The sequence below is a fragment of the Theropithecus gelada genome, chromosome 7b, assembly GCF_003255815.1.
Source record: "Theropithecus gelada isolate Dixy chromosome 7b, Tgel_1.0, whole genome shotgun sequence".
NCBI lineage: Eukaryota > Metazoa > Chordata > Mammalia > Primates > Cercopithecidae > Theropithecus > Theropithecus gelada.
The window spans coordinates 73,064,866-73,085,873 of NC_037675.1; the positions used below are offsets into that span (position 1 = coordinate 73,064,866).

General features: G+C 42.4%; 1 protein-coding gene across 3 annotated transcripts in view; it reads left to right on the top strand.

Annotated features, from left to right (window-relative positions):
• SIPA1L1 (signal induced proliferation associated 1 like 1) overlaps positions 1-21,008 on the top strand; it is a 151,655-nt gene that overhangs the window by 85,847 nt on the left and 44,800 nt on the right. For all 3 annotated transcript variants that reach the window (XM_025392150.1, XM_025392149.1, XM_025392152.1), the window contains 3 exons: positions 1,243-1,816; positions 2,461-2,735; positions 11,811-12,080. In XM_025392150.1, the coding sequence (XP_025247935.1) occupies positions 1,243-1,816; positions 2,461-2,735; positions 11,811-12,080 (1,119 nt within the window). The remainder of the gene's footprint in view (positions 1-1,242; positions 1,817-2,460; positions 2,736-11,810; positions 12,081-21,008) is intronic.

Consider the following 21,008-nt stretch of genomic DNA (forward strand, 5'->3'; position numbering starts at 1 on the left):
TTTTTTTTTTTTTTTTTTTTTTTTTTTTGAGACGGAGTCTTGCTCTGCCGCCCAGGCTGGAGTGCAGTGGCTGGATCTCAGCTCACTGCAAGCTCCGCCTCCAGGGTTCACGCCATTCTCCTGCCTCAGCCTCCCTGAGTAGCTGGGACTACAGGCGCCCACCACCTTGCCCGGCTAGTTTTTTGTATTTTTTAGTAGAGACGGGGTTTCACCGTGTTCGCCAGGATGGTCTTGATCTCCTGACCTCGTGATCCGCCCGTCTTGGCCTCCCAAAGTGCTGGGATTACAGGCTTGAGCCACCGCGCCCGGCCAACCTCTGTATTTCTATATCAACAACTTCCTTTTTTGTTTTAGGATAAACTTACTTTTTTTCCTTTTGAGGTTCAAAATAATAGGTTATTACAGATGTTCATATGATCCTTTTCTTAGGCCCAATTTTAGGAATATATATTCAAAAGAAATGACTGGAACAGGCTTTCTTATATCAATCTTGCTTAAAGGAACGGGAGAAGGAAAACATTTTTCTTGCAAATAGATTGTCAGAATAAAATGCCAAAAGGACCAAGCAATAGCTCAGTTTAAAAATATTATTTTAAAGCATTGTTGCTGTTACATAAAGATTATTCTCATACTATTACTCAGATTCCAATTTTCATTTTAAAATTATGCTTTTAATCTGGTTGCATAATGCCTCACTCTTAGGCCAACAAATACTAGTTAAGTTTTATTAAAATTTAATTCATTTCTTTTGTGGCATGCATCTTCTGATATTTTTAATATAAGCTATCTGCTTATAGGCATCATATCTAGAATGGAGAACACATTTGTGTTCTCACAGAATGGATGCTTGTTCTAAAAGATGATGTGATTACAGTAACCTCCCTTGAAAACAATTAGTAGGTATGTAAAATGTCTTATGCAGAATATTACAGTAAGCCTATTTTTTTTCATGGAGTTGCGGTCAGTTTCCTGTCTGTCAAAAAAAAGTTAATAGTGTTAGCTTTTGGGATTTTGGGAGGTTTGTTTTTGACCTAGAAAAAAAATTTATGTTGTGTAAATCCTAAATGTGGTTGAATGAAAAACTATGCTCATATTAAGCAGAAATGTGTGTTGTTTCTCATGGAAAAATAAGCAGCTATTTTGCATCTGAGGTATGTCTTTGTCTTTGAGAAAGTATATTTTATTCTGATGTTGTGAGACTGAGAAATACTAACGTGGCTCTCTTTGATCTTTGTCTCTCAGTGTGGCTGTTACCAGGTCCAGAGATGTGCCTTCCTTTGGACCTCCCATTCCTAAAGGGGTCACTTTCCCTAAGTCAAATGTGTTCAGGGACTTCCTTTTGGCGAAAGTGATTAATGCAGAAAATGCTGCTCATAAATCGGAGAAGTTCCGGGCCATGGCAACTCGGACCCGCCAGGAATACCTGAAAGATCTGGCAGAAAAGAATGTCACCAACACCCCTATCGACCCTTCTGGCAAGTTTCCATTCATCTCTCTGGCTTCCAAGAAGAAGGAAAAGTCTAAGCCATATCCAGGAGCCGAGCTCAGCAGCATGGGGGCCATTGTGTGGGCAGTCCGGGCTGAAGACTACAACAAGGCCATGGAGCTAGACTGCCTTTTAGGGATCTCCAATGAGTTCATTGTGCTCATTGAACAGGAAACAAAGAGCGTGGTCTTCAATTGTTCCTGTAGAGATGTGATAGGGTGGACTTCAACTGACACCAGCCTCAAAATCTTCTATGAACGAGGAGAATGTGTTTCAGTGGGGAGTTTTATTAACAACGAGGAGATCAAAGAAATTGTCAAAAGGTTGCAAGTGAGTCTTTCCTTCTACTTCCTTATATGCAGTTTCTCTTTCATAAAGCTTTCAATACAGACTAGAGCCAAGTTACTGAACCTTGCACTCTGTTATTAGCTTCTCTGAAAACTCCCTTGATGTGTGAAGCAAACAGAGTTTATCTCATACTTGTGTTTTACATGGATGTTTTGGAAAAGTAGAACAAGTTGGGGAAGACACATTTACTCTGTGTGTGTGTGTGTGTGTGTGTGTGTGTGTGTGTGTGTATTCAAACCTCATTTACATGTGACCTGTTCCCTGGTGCTACAGCCCAGTCATCTGGTGGTGGTGCTGAAAAGAATGTTTGAGTATCTGCTGCCTTGAATTTTACAAAGGCCAAGTGAGTAGCAGTATATGGTTTCTATTTACTGCCAGCTCCCTGTAGGTTTCTGGTAGAGGTTTCCTTGTAACTTCAGGGAAGCCGTTTAGCTTTTTGGATGCAACAAGTATATTCCTTTTGGCCTAATGAATAGGAGACTAGTGAAGAAGAAATAACCAGACTGCTCTTCAGCTGGCAATAAGATATTCAGAACTAACCCTGCTTGCAATGTTTTTCCAGTTCCATGTCTACCACTTAATACCCTATTGCTTTAAACCACAGTATATTTTATTTCCCTGTCTAGTTTGTTTCCAAAGGCTGTGAATCGGTGGAGATGACTCTGCGAAGAAATGGGCTAGGACAGCTTGGCTTCCATGTCAACTATGAGGGCATCGTGGCAGATGTGGAGCCCTACGGTTATGCCTGGCAGGCAGGGCTGAGGCAGGGCAGTCGCCTGGTGGAGATCTGCAAGGTGGCGGTTGCCACTCTGAGCCATGAGCAGATGATCGACCTCCTGAGAACATCTGTCACGGTGAAGGTTGTCATCATTCCCCCCCATGATGACTGCACCCCGCGGAGGTAGGTCTGAGGAGGCAGCTGTGGGCCTGAGACTCGAGTGCAGCGTTTGCATACCATGTAGAACATCTCTTAGCAGGTAGTGGAGTAGGGTGTTGCGAAGAACAATAGATTACATGTGATGCTGAATGTTTCATCCATGGAGTCTGACTCAGGACGAAACTCCCTTTCAGTGTGTGGCAACAGCAGCTGGAAAGAGTGACTAAATGGAATTTATAAATCCATCTCTGGATTTATAAGGTTGCCATTACAGATAGAGAAGTCAGGTAATATATATCTTAAGAATCTTCCACTAGGAGCTGAGAAACATTGAACACTTAGCATTAAAAGACACTCAGCATCTCAAATTGTCATGTTTTTCTTTTATGTTCCATGATGCTCTTATTCTCTTCTCTCTCTCAATTGCTGCCCCAAACTCAGCAATTGTTTGGACCTTTGCTGTCTCAGTCTGGCAGCCGCTTTGCCTATCTGTGTCTGCATGTGCTAGGGTTTGGCTTCAGGTGAGCTGCCCCTGCTCATGGTGCTTTGGCATTTTGGTTCTTAGTCTTTTCAGAAGGGAAAACCTAGGAGCTCCCTGCCCCACCCAACCCCCCACAGCTCCTGCCAAGCCAGCAGCACTGTTGAAAATTTAATTTCTGTGTCTCTGGGGAGGTTTCCTGCGGGAAGAAATTTAATCAACTGTTTATTTTCTCCTTTGGACACGCGCATGCTATTTTTGCTAGTTTTTAAAATCTTTTTATTTTATGCCATTATTTTCTAAGAATTTCTCTTAGGCTTTGGCAATTGATTCTTGGGCTTTCTAAAGCCAAGACAGTGTTCTGTGTCCTATTTTGCTACTAAGATGACCAGCCCTACACCTGAGCTCTCATGGATTTGTGAATATCCGATGGTAGAAAGTTAATGGTTATGATAGGCTATTTGTGTCTTTTAAAAAGTAAAGAGCAGCAAATATATATGTGTGTGTGTGCGTGTGTGTGTTTTATGTACTTTGCTCAGTATAGTATTTCCTAATACTGCTTACCTCCTAGATGGCCTAGGGATTATGTATATATGTCAAAATGTAGAAAAATTCATTTGTCTGATAGTTTGAAGAACTGCCTTTTGGATGACTGCATTTCCCTGGAAATCAAAATATGAACTTGTAATTTCACCTGTTTTGGAGAGGGGTAAATATTCAGAAACTGCCCTACCCACATACCCTGCCTTAGTTAACCAGGTCTGATGAACCTTATTAGCCTTTTCTGGTTTCCCCAAGCATGCCATCATTAAATGTTAAGTAATGTGCTGAACTGTGATTTAAAGAATGATGTGAGGTGGCTCAGAAAGGCAGCGGGGTTCTTGCTTACGATAGTCTCCAGCCTTGCTGCACTCCTTGTCTCTTTCTCTGCTGTCTGTCCTTCAAATTGTCTACTTTATTGCTTCTGAACAGATAGTTATAAACGGGAGAAGATAACCAAGCTTTGTAAATTGTCAACCTTAATTACCGACAGTAAAGAGTTACAGATGTTAGTCTAAGAACTGTCTACTGAAATATGGAGCCCTTGACCTTATGACGCCATCTTGCCCACTCAGAAGTCTTTCCCTTGTATCTAGGCTTCCAGGTTTATATGTGGGAAAGGAGAGGGAAGTGGGTTTGTGTGATTGTGGGTGGGATGAGACAACAGTACACATAGGGAAATTGTAAATAGCTGTTACTAGAAAGATGGATAAGAGGCCTGGACCTGGATAGATGGAGCCATGATAGGAGGTGTACTAGACTAGATATATTGTGATGTGTCAGTGAAAATAACTAATGTACTCAGTTTTTTACTTTAATATGCCAGGCCCTGGAAAAAGCACTTTTTAATGGATTAGCCCATTTAATTCTTATAACAACCCTCTCTTGTAATAGTGTTGGGAGCATCCCTGTTTTAAAAGTAACCGAGACTCAGGTTAGTAACTTGCTAAGCTCATCTGGCAAATTTAGGTCTAATGTCAGAGTCCAGGCTCTGAACTGCCACGTTGTGTGCTTAGAGCGCAGATTCTTTCCTTATACACCAGAATCAGCAGTGATGTGCTGGTAAGTTGGCTTTCTGCTGGGGGAAGGAAACTTTATTTGTAATATTTGCTGATTTCTGTGGTACAGATACTCCCACTGTAGCTGGTTCCAAGCTACCGATGTGATGTCACTGCAGGCAGCATTGGGGTAGATGGGATGATTACCAGCTCCAGCACACCAGGGAGTGAATGAGCTGTCACACTGCTGTGATGCTCTCAGGCCTTCCCGGAGGAGCCAGTGGAGCTGCTGGTGACATGTCGTCTGGGTGCCAGGAGGGGAGGCTGGGGAAAGGATTAGTGCACTGCACAGCCCCACCAGCTGGGAGGGGGACATGGGGCCCCTTTCACTACAGTTCCCATCTCAAAAGCCATACAGTTTCCATCTGAAAAGTCAGACCTGGGCAGGGCAGGTGGGAAATGCCTCGATGCCTTTGGAGGGCTGAAAGCCTGCTCTTTTCTCCTTCCTTTAGAAATAACTTCAAAGGGAACAGTTGAAGCATTAACACCTTGTTACAGTTTTCAACAAAATAGAATAATGCTCTTGTGTCATTTTTTTCTTCTCCTCCGCACTTCACACTCCCACTGCTGTTTTTCTAGCGACTAATTACTCTGTTCTTTGAATAGTCATTCTCTTCTTTGTCAGCTGAAACTTTACCACCAGTCACTGCAGCTGCAGTGAGAGGCAGGACAGGCCTCCTTGAGGCAAGCTGCTCCTCTGCCTCTCAGCCTGGTGGTTCTTAGGGTCGCCAGGACCCCGAGAGGGACACAGGTGAGGGGATGGGGGAGGTGGTGACTGTATGTAATACAAACACCCCCAAGATCTAATACAAACACAAATGGATTTGTGTGTTCACATGGGAGAGTCATTCATTTTGAAAATGCAGCTTTTAAAATATATGTAATAGTTCAATAACAAAAAAGTGTTACTTAAATAACATGTAAAAGCCTGTAATCCCAATAGTTTGGGAGGCCGAGGCTGGTGAATCATTTGAGGTCAGGAGTTTGAGACCAGCCTGACCAACATGGTGAAACCCCTTCTCTACTAAAAATACAAAAAAAAATTAGCTGGGTGTGATGGCGCATGCCTGTAATCTCAGCTACTTGGGGGGCTGAAGTAGGAGAATCACTTGACCCAGGAGGCAGAGGTTGCAGTGAACTGAGATCGCACCATTGCACTCCAGCCTGGGTTACAGAGGGAGACTCCATCTCAAAAAAATAAAAATAAATAAATAAATAAATAAATAACATGGAAAACAAGGGTCTCTTCCCTGTTCTTAGAAAATATGCCCTTTAGGCCGGGCGCGGTGGCTCAAGCCTGTAATCCCAGCACTTTGGGAGGCCGAGACGGGCGGATCACGAGGTCAGGAGATCGAGACCATCCTGTCTAACCCGGTGAAACCCCGTCTCTACTAAAAAAATACAAAAAAAAAAAAAACTAGCCGGGCGCGGTGGCGGGCGCCTGTATTCCCAGCTACTCGGGAGGCTGAGGCAGGAGAATGGCGTAAACCCAGGAGGAGGAGCTTGCAGTGAGCTGAGATCCGGCCACTGCACTCCAGCCTGGGCGACAGAGCCAGACTCCGTCTCAAAAAAAAAAAAAAAAAGAAAAAAAAAAGAAAAGAAAATATGCCCTTTATGAATCGTTTCCAAACTACAACTTTTTTAAGAGAAGAAGGGACAGGGAGAGTATAGCAAACTTTCTGAGCCCCTACTAGGTGCCAGGCATTTTCTTTTTTAATTCTCATGGCAGTGAAATGGGAAAAGTTCCCTTGTCCCCCTCGCAGGGTGCGTGATGAGGGTGTAGTTCACTTCTTCAGTGCCCCATGGCTCGAACTTCTAGGGGAGCATACAGGTGGGCAGGCTGTGGGACTCTGACCCCACGGCAGTACTAGGGGTGAATGTTTATAGCTCCTGAAGCCCCAGGGGGCGTGTGTTACAGGGTGCTCTTTTAGTTTTGCTCTTTTAATTTTGCTGTCTGTAGGTGGCTTGTGTTAACCAGTTCAATTAGACCCCTGCCTTATCACAAGGACAGAGGGTTTTCTGTATCCCAAGGTTTTTGCCTTGGTGTACCAGAAGAATCAGATGACTTGTGGACTTGGAGAATGAGTGTAAGGTTATATTGACTGAAAGTAGCTCTCAGCAGATGGGAGGCCAGAAGGGAGATAGTTTTTCTGTGGAGTTAGGCCACTTGGTGACCTGGGCTCTCCTCTGACTGCCCCAGCCAAACTCTGTGTGGTTCTGCCAGTTGGTGGCCTGCCAGCATGCAGATGCCTGTTGGTGCATTCCTCTTGACGTCCAGCCACCTGTGTATTCCTCCACCTGTGTGTTCCTCCACCTGTGTGTTCCTCCACAGATGTGCTGCTCTCAATGTCCAGCCACTTCTGTCCCTGCCTTGCTGGGGTCTGGGGTCTTTATAGCCACAGGATGGGGATGCGTCATGGGCCAGGGGTGGTCTTGGGAAATGCAACATCTGGGTATGAAGGCAGGAGTTCCTGTCCTCAGCTAGATCCAGGGGAGGGGGTGGAGCCCTAGCCGGGGACCACGCCTTCCTGTACCCAGCACTTCCCTTTTTTGCTTCCATATCATTTAAAGGGACCATGCTGTTCCCTTCCCAGTACTTCTGTATCAGCAGCTTCATTTTTATTAAAACAATGATGAGAGTGAGGCTGGGAGAAGTTCAGTTGCTTCCCAAAGAGTGAATGGAACCAGCTGGCATGACAGCCCGATGGACAGAGTCCTGGTAGACTTCACTGGAAAACCTCCCTGGAGTGAGCAGGCCCCTTATGCAGGACTTGCCTGATTCTCATCCCCCAACTGTCACCCCTCTGGAGTACATAGCCAGCGTCAATAGATTAGTGTCTGTGACCTCTGGGTCTTCAACATCATTCCCGTGACAAGGTGAAAAGTACGTGGATGAACAGACTAAATTGTGATGTTCTGGATGGTATTGCATGGAGTGGTCAACCGTTTATTCTGTTGAGGGACACTAGCCTGTAGTTCTTAAAGAAAGCAATTAAGGGCCATTCAAAATGACAAGCTAAAAGCAAACAGGCTACATAAGACCAAATTACCTCTTAAATAAGAACAGGTCACAGCATTTTTTCATTTTAAAAATTCCGTATTTTAAAGTGCTAAAGCATACTGCTTTAGAGTGAAGAAGGCAATTACAAATCATCTGGTTCAGATCTCTCATTTTTCAGGTGAGTTTTGATTCAAAGAGTTTATGTGTTTTTTCCAAGCCAGAGTCACATGGCTTAAAGGACCAAGCCATCCTCAAACATAAAACTTTTCTGACTTGTGAGCCCAGTGTTGTGATGTTCTGTTCAATTTCCTAGTCAACCATTTCTCTATATTCCATAGGGTCTTAAGGAAAAAGGAGAGAGTTATGAGAAATAAAGATTAAAAGAGAAAGAATACAAAGACTGAAAAACAGAATAAGGGGATGGAGTAGCTTTTCCATTAATTTAGGGTTTGGGCAGGTTACCTCTTATCACTTTTAGCATTGACATTGTAATTCCTGCTGGCCATAGCCCTTTAATTGGGTTTTATAAAAGTTGTTGAATTTTCCTTGGAGAATTGGAATGGTTTAGTTAATGACTAAAATAAGACTAACCTACATAGTCTTACCTACATAGTACATATTAATTCTGTGGGTTCAAATCCTGGCTTTGCCACCTGCTGGCTGTGTAAACTTGGGCAAGTTAATCTCTCTAGGCCTCTATTTCCTCCTCTACAAAGGGGGGATAATAATAGCATCCACTTCATAGAGTTGCTGTAATATGGCTAAATTCATGCCTGGCCCAATTTAAGTTATAAGTATTATTAGAGTTACCATTCTTCAACACAGAATTTTACTTAGAATGATATAATAAAAATCCTTTTATGAAAGTTTATGCATAGCATTAAAAGTCAGTTTTTGTCTGCATTCTTCAGTCTGTTGTATACTTCTTGATTCTACATATCATTCTTCTGTTTTGCAGAGATAAGTAAGAGACCAGGAAGCCAGTGATGGTTACCCTAGCCACGAAAGGCAATCAGAAATGGCGAGTAGCTGAAGTTTAGTTCTACAGAACCTTCTGTGCTTATTCATTATTTATGAATGAATATTCTGTCTGCTCAGACTTTATCATACTGTATTTGGCCAATGTGGGATATGAAGAAAGTTTCTAGTTATATGTTATGAGTGGTGGAAATAAAATATAGACTATGGGGAAGACAACATCTTTGGCCAGAGAGGCCTTCTAGCTAGTTTTCATACTAAATGTTAAGCAGTTTAAAAGACTATTTCAAAGAGTGTTTGAAGAAGCCCAAAGATAAAGTAACTTGTCTGTTTGATATTCCTTTATTACTGTTATTGTGTCTGTTACCATTATCATTATTTGTTTTATTCTCTGCCTGATGCAAAATGGACTTAAAACAACCTATGAAAGTACTTGTGGGCTGGGCACAGTGGCTAATGCCTGGAATCCCAGTACTTTGGGAGGCTGAGACAGGTACATCACTTGAGCTCAGGAGTTTGAGACCAGTCTGGTCAACATGGAGAAACCCTGTCACTACAAAACATACAAAAACTAGCTGAGCGTGGCAGTGCACACCTGTAGTCCCAGCTACTCAGGAGACTGAGATTGGAGGATCACTTGAGCCCAGGAGGTTTAGACTGTGGTGAACCTTGCTCATGTCACAGCACTCCAGCCTAGGCAACACAGCAAGACCTTGTCTCAGAAAGAGAAAATAGTTGTACAGTATCAAAATAGAAGCTTAGCTAGGGAATTGGAGGTGGAAGAGGTAGTAGTGAAAGCAAAACATGGTCTAGGTAAAAATTTTTGGAAAGTTGGTGCCCAAAATACATAATAAAGTCTGTACGTTTGCTGCTTCCTAGCAGCCAACAGAAAGGGGCATAGATGATGATGCTCTTTGAGTTTACAAGTTAAAACAAGAACATTGCTGAGGAGAAGCAAAGGTAGTCCAGATTTTGAGCAGAAGTGAAATTTTTCCATGGATTATTATAAATTTTAATCAATATTCCTTTGGTAAAGTGTAACATTTTTGCATTGTATTTACAGATCCAGAACATTAGATCTTTATAGTGTGCCTTATTTAGTCAGAAATGAAAGACTGTAGTCAGAAATGAAAGACTGTAAACTATACCACTGTGTATTACTTCTATTAACAACCAAAAAAGGGTTGCAATGGCATATTTTTGTCATAAATACCAGAATCAAAGCTTAAAATTGTATCAGAGCCTAAAGTAGTATTCCTTACTATTAGAGAAAATGTTTTATTAGAGAAAAGGTTTTAATGACATAGCAGTCATTAACTACTAAAAGTAACGTCAAATGTGGCATAAAACAGTGTTCTACAGACTGCAGACCATAACTCTCAAGTAGATCATCAAATCAGTTTAGGACGTTGCTTGCGCCCAGTGTATTTTTGGTTGAAGTGTATTCACTCAGAATATAGCAAAACGGAAGTCCTGAGAGGAAGGATGCACATCTCTGTGTGTATGTGGTGGTGCTGTGTCCCAGTGTGAAATGTATCTCTTACTTAGGTTGTCATCCAGAAAGTTTAAAAGCCATTGCCATTAAAGCATAAAAGGGATACAGTGGAGCCTTGGGCAGAGGGTCAGATTAAGGTCACCCTTGGCTTCTGGGGCATTTGGGATACTGGTAAGGAAACCCCAAGAAGAAAGTTCTCGTTGGAGATGTGGGCTGTGACTGAATCAGGTAAGGATGGCAGCAGGCGCCATTGTTCCCTCTGAGCACATGCTCCAAAAGCGACACTTTCTAACAACAAAAATTCTGCTGAAAGTGGGGGAGAGTATGCGTTATGGAATACACATTTGAAATGTCAGGAGTCAACCCTGAGATACGTAGACAAGGTCATGAAAGAGTGGCACCTTCCATTGTCCTTATTCTCTTGCCAGCCAATTATGAAAGCCCTTCTACTCTGCCCCCCTGTCTCCATGTCTCACCTTCCCTCCCCACGCCTTCAGCCTCATCCACATCAAGACCAGGCCTTTGGCTGGACGCCCTTTGGGCCTGCACTGTCCAAGACAGGAGGCATGTGGCTACACAGCACTTGTGATGTCGCTGGTCCGAAGTGAAATGGGCTGAAAGCTGCTCGGACACCCTTTCAGAGCCCAGTTGCAATGTGTGGTGGCAGGAGTGTGAAGTTGCTCGTACCCCCTTTCAGAGCCCGGTTGTGGAGTGTAGGGGCGGGTATGTGAAGCTGCTCATACACCCTTTCAGAGTCCGGTCACAATGTGCAGTGGTGGGTGTGTGAAGCTGCTCGTACCCCTTTTCGGAGCCCAGTCGTGATGTGCAGTGATGGGTGTGTGAAGCTGCTCATACACCCTGTCAGAGCCCAGTCAATGATGTGCCATGATGGGTGTGTGAAGCTGCTTATGCACCCTTTTGGAGCCGAGTCATGATGTGCAGTGGCGGGTGTGTGAAACTGCTTATAGACCCTTTCAGAGCTCAATCACAGTATGCAGTGGCGGGTGTGGGAAGTTGCTTGTACACCCTTTTGGAACCCCAATCGCAGTGTACAGTGGCAGGTGTGTTAAGCTGCTCGTTCACCCTTTTGGAGCCTGGTCACAATGTGCCCTGGCGAGTATGTGAAGCTGCTCATACACGCTTTCAGAACCCAGTCACCATGTGCAGTGGTGGGTGTGTGAAGCCGCTTGCTTCCTTTGAGACTTTGTGCTCTCAGATATGCCCCTGTCATGCTGTCCTGGTGGCTTTTCCTCCTCAGGTCTCAGTAGTCCGGCCACCCCCAGGGTAACCATGGGTCCCATTGTTTTTTAAAGACTCCATATCTCACACTCAACAGTTGGGACTGAGTAAAGGAAAATACATTGTAATACTTCCTTGGGTTCTGGTTTTTGAAAAGAAAATAAGTATAGGGCCCAAAGATTGAAAGGTGGTTTGAAACAGTGGGTGAAATTGTGGATGCATTTTTAAGTGTTAATGAGAATCAATGTGGTTCCACCAACAAGAAAAAGCAGTATCCATTGTGTTTCTCCCTATGCCTTGCCCCTAATAGGAGTTGCTCTGAAACCTACCGCATGCCAGTGATGGAGTACAAAATGAATGAAGGTGTTTCATACGAATTCAAGTTTCCCTTCCGAAATAATAACAAATGGCAGAGGAACACCAGCAAGGGGCCTCATTCACCTCAAGTCCCGTCCCAGATGCAGAGTCCCATGACCTCGCGGCTGAATGCTGGAAAAGGAGATGGGAAGATGCCTCCTCCAGAAAGAGCTGCCAACATCCCTCGAAGCATCTCCAGTGACGGGCGCCCACTAGAGAGGCGGTAAGGGTGCCTTCAAAGGTTTGCTCTCTCTCTCTCTACCCCAAATGTAAGTAACACAGACCCATAAGCACTAGTTTTAGGCCTTCTCATATTTTACTAGAAACAAAGAATTAAACTGAGGTGCATACTATAGTGGCTTTCAAAGCATGGTAGTGTTCTAAAGCCATAAGAATGAACAGAGATTGATTCTAGCAAAGCCTTCAGCTCTGCACAGTGGTATTTGTGCTTTGCTCTTTAATTTCTGTGTGATTATCAACAGACGTCGTTACTACATGCTTAGTGGCCCTGTGGATTAGAATTCAGCAGACCCTTTGAGGTGACAGTGACCATATGTCATCCTTGACAGTCTTCATCATTTTGGGACAAAACGATGATATAAGAGCAACAGAAGGCAGGTTTTTGGTTGACTATGTTTTTGTCACTTTATTAATAAAGGATTATGAGGAAGGAAGACTAGAATAACACAAACATATTTTTTACTACTCTGAAAATAGGACAGAATAGTGAGGAGAAGATGATACATGAAGATAAGTTAAAACACTTAGTCCTGAGTAAAATTAAGCCAGAAGGAGAGGGACTGAGGGATCCTAGAAAGTAAGAAACAAAAGGTTGTTGTTAAATTGAAAGCCATAGAGGGTTCCCTTCCAAAAGGTAGTGGGTTAACTCTGCCTTTACAAGGATGCCCTAGCACTTTTGTCTGGAGTTAACAGTAAACTGCAGCACTTTGAACTAGAGTCCAGACCTAAAATTAAACTAGATTAAGTACTTTCAAAATGGGAATAGAAGTTGGTTATACAGATTTTAAGTAATTGCACTATAAATTTGGTTACCTCAAATCATGTACACTAAAGGAGGAGATAGTTTAATTGAATAATCTGCTAGTGGTCTGCTGGAAGTCATCAACTTCTTTTTTTTTTTTTTTTTTGAGACAGAGTCTCACTCTGTCACCCAGGCTGGAGTGCAGTGGCACGATCTTGGCTCTCTTCAACCTCTGCCTCCCAGGTTCAAGCAAGTCTCCTATCTCAGCTTCCCAAGTAGCTGGGATTACAGTGTGAGCCACCACGCCTAGCCTAGAAGTCAGCTTCTTTCTGTCCATCCACTGTCCTTTCCCCATCTCTTCTGCTTGCCTTAAATCACATCTCAGAATGTTTTTGTGAAAACCCTTAGACCTGGGAGAAGTCTGTATTCTGGGAACTGTGTTGGGGAGAAGGGAGGGTCCACGTGGAGGCCAAAACGTGAGCCTGATTCATGTGAGCGGCAAGAACCAGGTCTGGCAGGAGCAGGATGCTGAGTAAAACAGTTCCCAGATACACGTAAATCATCACCGCTCCAGTTTGGGAGCAGAGAGCAGGAAGCTTTAGAAACCACACTGTGAATTCTTTATCTTAGTCTGACTTTTGAGTTGTTGCATGAAACATTGCCACTTAACTATTTTAGGTTACTAGGATACTATGTAGAAATAATTTAATAAAAACAGACAAAATTTAATTAAAGCAGACAAACCAAAAAAATAGTCATCTTTTTACAGTTTCTCATTTCATCCTGGAGATCTATTTACAGAGCCTTGCTATTTATCTCAATAAAAGTTTCCTCTCCTATAGTGGCCCCATTACCATCTGGACTCCTCTCTCTTTCCTTATTTTTGAGGAGGAAAACATCCAGGAGACCTCTGAGTAAATTCTTTGTTCGACGCATTCCAGACTTGGCTGCCTCTGATGTGTGTGCTAACTGGAATTCATGATTTGGCCCCCATTTTGAAAGATGAACCCAGGAAATCATTGTATAGAAAAGGACCTTTTCCACCTCAATGCTGTTTTCTTTCGTCTCCAGAACAATCAGCAGGCTTTCACAAGTGAAATTGGTTTTGTGTCATTTCCTTTATACAGTATTCCATTTGAGAATGTATTTTGATTCCATGTTGAATTTAATTTCTGCAACAGAAACTAAAGCTCCTTGCCAGTCATACTGACCTTCAAAAGGGAAAATATTTTTTGTAGCTGAGTATTATCTTTCGATGGGAGCAGCTTTCAGTGCTAGAGAATGCAGAACTCCATTTTTTCCAGATGTAGATCCTTGAGTTCTAGAAGTAATTTCTGTGCCTTTCTTCTTTACTCCACCCAGCGGAAAATGTGTCTCAGTACGTGCTCCTTCTAGAAGACCATTAGAGTAGCTTGTGACTCTCTAAGCTGCAGAGGTGAAAGGGCCATAGGTGGGGCTGACGAGGTTTTCAGGAAAAGTTTACCTCTACTTACTGCCCCCTTAGTCTCTGGTATATATTAAGTACACTAGACTGGGATTTCAGCTGTTAGGATGCAGGGCTTAGATGACTTGTGAGATCTCAGTCCTGTGGTTTCCAGGATATTAGGATGATTTGTGTCATATTCATTTTGAAATACATGGTAATTAATTGGATGGATATTCTTCTTTTATGAAAATTTAAAGTTCAGTTTCTTACCCCATCATTCCTAATTTTTAGTAAAAAATATCTTTTAAGTTTTAATTTCGAGGCATACAAAGAAGATACTATAGATTGAATATCCTAATCCAAAAGTCTGAAATCCATAATACTACAAAAATCTAAAACTTTTTGAGCACTGACATGATGCTCAAAGGAAATGATCATTGGAGGATTTCAGATACTCGGATTAGGGATGCTCAGCTGCAAGTGTAATGCAAATATTTCAAAATCCAAAAACATCCAAATGCCAAAACATTTCTGGTCCAAAGAATTTAGGATACAGGCTACTCGTGTTTGAGAAACTTTGTTTTGCTACTGTGACTCCAGGAATATTTGAGGATAGAGCAGATTCATGACTTTTATCAGAAATACTTCCTCAGTCCTTCTTGAGTCCCCAGATGCATAAAGTTCACCTTAGAATATAATTTCCCTCATGAAATTTAGTAAAACATAACTGAAAACTTTAAGCATCCCCTTTATAGTCCTAGTCCTACTGAGAACAAAATACCTTATTGAGATACAGAAGTGAAGAGTACCGGGGCATCCCTCATCCATCTGACTCTCCCCTGCATACCAGCGCCGTCCTGAGTGCCATATACAGTTTGTACCTTGTACTCACCAGGTATAATTTGGACCTTTCAGAGGAATCATAAATCATGAAAATAAATGACAGGGTCTGCCAGACCTTGAATCTTGCCTAACCAGTAATGGTGTGGCCTAATATTGTGACTAAAGAATGCTTTACAGTTGTTCATTCCATTCATTTTTTCTTTCTCCCCTAGGTTAGGGAAATTGTGTTTAACCATAGAGATACCAGCTATACTTAAGCTCAAGTTAGCAGCCATCTCAAGTCTACTCCTCCAGTGCTCCCCAAATCTGCCCACTTAAGTCACCATGGCTGGATCCAACACAGTCCATTTTGGGTGAAAACACTAATTTACTGCTTATAGAAGCATAGTTTTTCTTTAATTTATATGTAATATCCCAGACTGAAAGGTCATTAGGAACAAAAAAAAAATCTGTGTAATATTTTTCCTTTAATATCAAGGTTAGGATTTTTATGACATACTGAAGTATGTTGGTGTTCTGAGTTTTAATAAAAATTCTTTAGTCGGTTGATGTTCTCCATACATAGTTAAGAGAAACTGACACAGTAAGAACTGATAATTCATTTGGCATCTAAATAGAATAACGTCTAATATCTATTTGATTTGAATGTATGAGTTTTATGCTCTCCAGGTGGCTTTCTGATTACAGAATTTTACAGTATTTGTGAGAGTAGTATTTATTAACAGAATTAACATTCATTCAACAGAAATAGGTAATATGATACGGTCACTATTTTGGCCTCAAATTTACCTAGAGCTTAAGGGTAGGATTGAAATAAAAATTGCTGGCTGTGGCACACTGAACTTGATACATTACTGTGTCTAAACATAATGTGGGATCAGCAATAAAACCCTGGTCTGTGTTAATATGCTTATAAAAGTTGAGCTATTTGAGGGGCTTTGGATAAACAACAGACATCTTAGCATATAAAATGATTTTCTCTTCTCTTTTTTTTGGCTAATATTACCAGCCTTTATGTAAATATTTGATGTTAGAGCTCACTGAACACTTGGTACTTCTGAGTTTTACCTGGATGTCATTGACACTCCCCTTGAGACCCCTGCACTTAACTCTTAAGAAGCTGGATGGGGGGCCTTTTTTGTTCATGGAGTTATGGCAGCTGCATCTGCAGCCTCCCTCCCTCCTTCCTCACAGACACCAGCACCATATAGGGTGTAAACATCGTGAAAACAAACTTAAAAGAGTTCTCTCAGAGAGCATAATAGTCACGTGACCATTCAGTCTTGATTTTTAAGGAAATACTTTCCAAGTTTGTTATTTCTTATAGGTTCTAAGCCAGTCTTCCACTGTGTCATTTTCTGCTTTCAAACCATACAAGCACCATTTAATGTTTTCTTTTGTTTAGAATATTAACTGTGGTTAGAAGCTTCAGGACTTGTACTTTCCAAACACTGGCCCCTCCATCACAGCTTCGTGCCTTGCCGTGAGGTTCCCGAAACCATGGGACTTTTGAGCTTCGCTGGGATTGCTCCAGCTAGGTCCCCATTGCCCATTGACTTCCATATTTCTTTTCATTTCTTTACTTAACTTTTTTTGAGACAAGGTCTCACGCTGTCACTCAGGCTGGGATGCGGTGACACTGATCTTAGCTCACTGTAAACTCCAACTCCTGTGCTCAAGTCATCCTCCCACCTCAACCTCCTGAGTAACTAGTACTGCAGGTGCATGCCACACCACACCCAGCTTATGTGTTTAAATGATTTTTTTTTTATAGAGACAGTGTCTCACTGTATTGCCCAGACTAGTTGTAAACTCCTAGCCTCAAGTGATCCTCCCTCCTCAGCCTCCCAAAGTGCTGGGCTCACAGGTGAGAGCCACTGCACCCAGCTGACTTCTACATTTCTAAAGCTTCTGGATGGTGTTAGGTCCTTAACTTACTTGATACCATTCACTACTCCCTTCTCCTTCAAATTCCATTTCCTTGTCTTCCAAAATGTATTCCTGATTTTTTTGTATCATCAGCTCTTTGCACCTATCTCATCACCCTGAAATTTTTATGTTCCCCACTTCTTCCTCATTTTTATTTGAATCCCACACTGTGCAATTCTTCTAGATGGTTCATCCACTTGAGCAACCTCAACCATCATCTATCTGTATGTGGGCAGTTCCTTAGCTGTCTGTTTTGCCTTGGTCTCCTTTTCACTTTTCATATTCGTGTGCCTGACTACCTACTGAACATTTGCACTTGAAAGGCATGAAAGTGTCTCACATTCACAAGTTCAAACTGACTTGACCTTCACCCCTGCCCCTCCTTCTGCCTCTTCCATCTCTTCTGTTACCCACCTTGGTGGACGGCTTTGCCATCTACCTGAGTATCCAGAATAGAAGTAGGATTTGTTATCAATTTCCCGTCGGCACTATCATCCCATCTCCACACACGTTCCTGCCATTGCCTGAGAAGTCCTCATTTCGCACTGAGATTCTTTTGCTTACCTAAACTGTTGGCAACAGCCTCTAGGTATGATTACCAACCTCCCACTGGAAGGATGACCTAATAAAAATAGAAATACTCCTCACGCTCTGCCTTTCATTATAGCCCTTCCATGGTTCCACACAGCCTTCAGAATCAAGTCCAACTCACCAGCGAGTTTGCCTGTGTTGGCTGGGTGCTGTGGCTTATGCCTATAATCTCATCACTTTGGAAGGCCAAGGCAGGTGTATGGCTTGAGTCCAGGAGTTCAAGACCAGCCTGGGCAACATAGTAAGACCCCGTATCTACAAGAAAAAGACAATTAGCCAGGTGTGGTGGCCCATGTGTATAGTCTCAGCTACTTGGGAGGCTGAGGTAGGAGGATCCTCTGAGCCTGGGCAGTTGAGACGGTAGTGAGCCGTGATCACGCCACTGCACTCCAGCCTGGGTAACAGAGTGACACCCTGTCGCTCCCAAAAAGTTTGTCTGTGTGGACTTGCCTTTCCCTTTTCCCCTGTCATTGTCACCACCCCCATCCCTAGGCATGTGAGTGGCTCTCTCTCCTCTGCAATTACCATGTTCCCCTTGATGCCTTTTTAGGAGCTCCTCTGCTTGGTGCACCTTCCATTCCTTCTTCTGACTGCTGAAGCCTTGCCATGCCTTCTCTGAGAAGCCGCCTTTAATTTCTCCAAAACACTCTCCTCCCATTTCTACCTTAACTGCCCCACTAGGAATGTTCTTACCACCACATGGCTTCTTCACTCACAAAATTTATGAAACTTTGCTTTAATGTTATTTTTTTAAACTTAGCTTGTCTTATTTATCTTTGTATTCCAAATATCAGCTATAGACTCTGCATTTAATAGACTCCCAATGCTTTTTTTAAAAAAACGTTATTTGGTAATTAAACCAGGAGATCTCATAGTTTACCATCTTGTGTCCACACTTCACATGGTACTCCAGCTTTCCACACTCAGAGTTCCCTCACCTTTCCATTTGTGGTAATGACCCTTTAATATCAAAAGGGCTTATTTAAGTAACTGGGGACATAATTTAATCTATCTTAGAGAAAAGAAACCAATTTCCTTTTATAAAAATTAGATGAAAGGTAAAGGCAAAGCACTTGACAGCCTGATAAAGCTATAGCATTAAACATAGATTTAAGTAGAATTCTTTGGGTTTTGTTGACTAAGTTTAGAATACTTCATTTTAAAAGTATATTGCTGGTAGAGCTTTTCTAAAATTGACCCAAAGTGAAATGCAAGATCTTGATTGACTTCTTCAAAAGGTTTTAGTTGGGATTGAATTCTGGTGTTGTATTTGTCAGCCAAGACAAGGGAGAAAAGCAGAGGGCTACATTTGACTTAAAGTCACCGGACTCTGAAGGCTTCTCTTTTCCACTTCTTGCAGGAAACAGCATACTCTGGCATCCATGTCAGGATTAGAGTTGATGTGATATGCAAGTTCATATTTTTAGATGGTACTGCAACTGCAACGGTGGTTCCTATTCAGGCATTCAGGAAATGGACACAATGGCTTCAGTTTGGTACACCTCCCAGTTCCCCATCGTTTACAAACTCCAGAGTGACCCAGGAATGGGAGGAGGATGCTCCAGCACTGTGTCCTGAAGAGCTCCGGCTCTTCAGTTACTTACTCATCATTCCGTGGGCCTCGAAATTAGCTATTCTGCACTCACTCTAGGGAAATGTTTCCATAACGGCTTCCTTTCTGCAGGGCCACCTGTGTATTAGTGTGAGCTGCCTGGAAACTCCTAGAAGCACCAGGAGTGTAGGCTGTGCTGTCCAGGGGCCGTGCTTTGCATCCTGGCTGTGCTACTGCGAGCGTGTGGCAGTGGGCAAGGTCCTGTCCTTCTGCACTTTAACATCCCCATGAGTCAAGTAGGTCACAGCCCCACCTCTTAGATTCTGTGAAGATCAATTAGGATAATCCCTTATCAAAAATGCTTGGACCAGAAATGTTTCAAATTTCAATTTTTTTTTTTAATTTTGGGCATATTTGCATTAATCTTATTGGTTGAGCATCCCAAATTTGAAATCCAGAATGCTCCAATGAGCATTTTCTTTGAACGTTATATTGGCCCTCAAAAAGTTTTGGATTTTGGGGCCAAGTGCAGTGGCTCACACCGGTAATCCCAGCCCTTTGGGAGGTTGAGGCAGGTGAATCACCTGAGGTCAGGAGACCAGCTTGGCCAACATGGTGAAACCCTGTCTACTAAAAACACAAAAATTAGCCGGGCGTGGTGGCAGGCGCCTGTAATCCCAGCTACTCAGGAGGATGAGGCAGGAGAATCACTTGAACCTGGGAGGAGGAGGTTACAGTGAGCCGAGATCACACCACTGCACTCCAGCCTGGGCAACAGAGCGAGACTCTGTCTCAAAAGAAAAAAAAAAGAACAGGATTCCCATGATCTAGTCTGAACAGCTGGTATGAATTATGTGGTTAGAAAGCCAGTAGTAATTCTGTTCACAAAGTACACAACAGGAAGCGATGAAAAGACAGGCACGAGTTGCTTGAAGTCGAACATGACTTGTTCAAACTACTCTGGATATAGCACCCAAATGACATCAACTTGAATCATTGTAGAGATTTTTCTTTTTTTTTTTACATAATTCCTAGTTGATATACATGGCTGAAGACAGAAGACTTTAACTTGGTCCTGTTCCCTGGTTGGATAGCATTTTAATTGCTAAGTTGTGGTAAAATGCTGTGCTTAATTATGGACTCCAGCATTTAATTTGTCCATCAGTGCTGCTATTTGAAATGCTTTCAATTGTTTATACCACCAGCTCACTGTTTGCCCTTGGGTTACTGAGGGCCTTATGTCCTTGTACATATCTCACCTTGGAATAAAAAATAGGAAATAGAATAGAGATGTAATTAATCCTACCTAATCAGTTAGGAAAATATTTTACCATCAACTTCTCACTTAGAATTCCATACCCATAAGTTGATAAGTTGTAATCAGTCATAATCCGCAGTGATCAGTTTACTATGAATCTATTAATGTTGGCACTATATATGTCATCCTGTAAGTTGATTCATGGAATAGGTGTGCAGGACAGGGGTGGCTGTGTTAGAAATCTGCGTGCGTGTGTGTGTGTGTGTCAGCTCTCTTTTCTCTTTTAGCCTGGTGTGAAACTACTTCTGGAAGAGTGAAGGACGTATCTTGGACCATCTCTTCCTAAATGTCCAACCCTTTCAACTCTTTGTTTTCACTGCAGTGAAATGCATTGTATATAAATGAAAATCTGGTGTTAAGTGTAGTATTAAGTGTAATCAAAAGACTGTGGAAATAATGTCTCTTGATGGTGATGATCATGACTTTTTCAATTGCTGCATTCTTAGTACAATAAAAAAAAAGCCCTGGTGTTTTATCAGCAGAAGGAAGCCCCAGAGAATGTTTGGTATC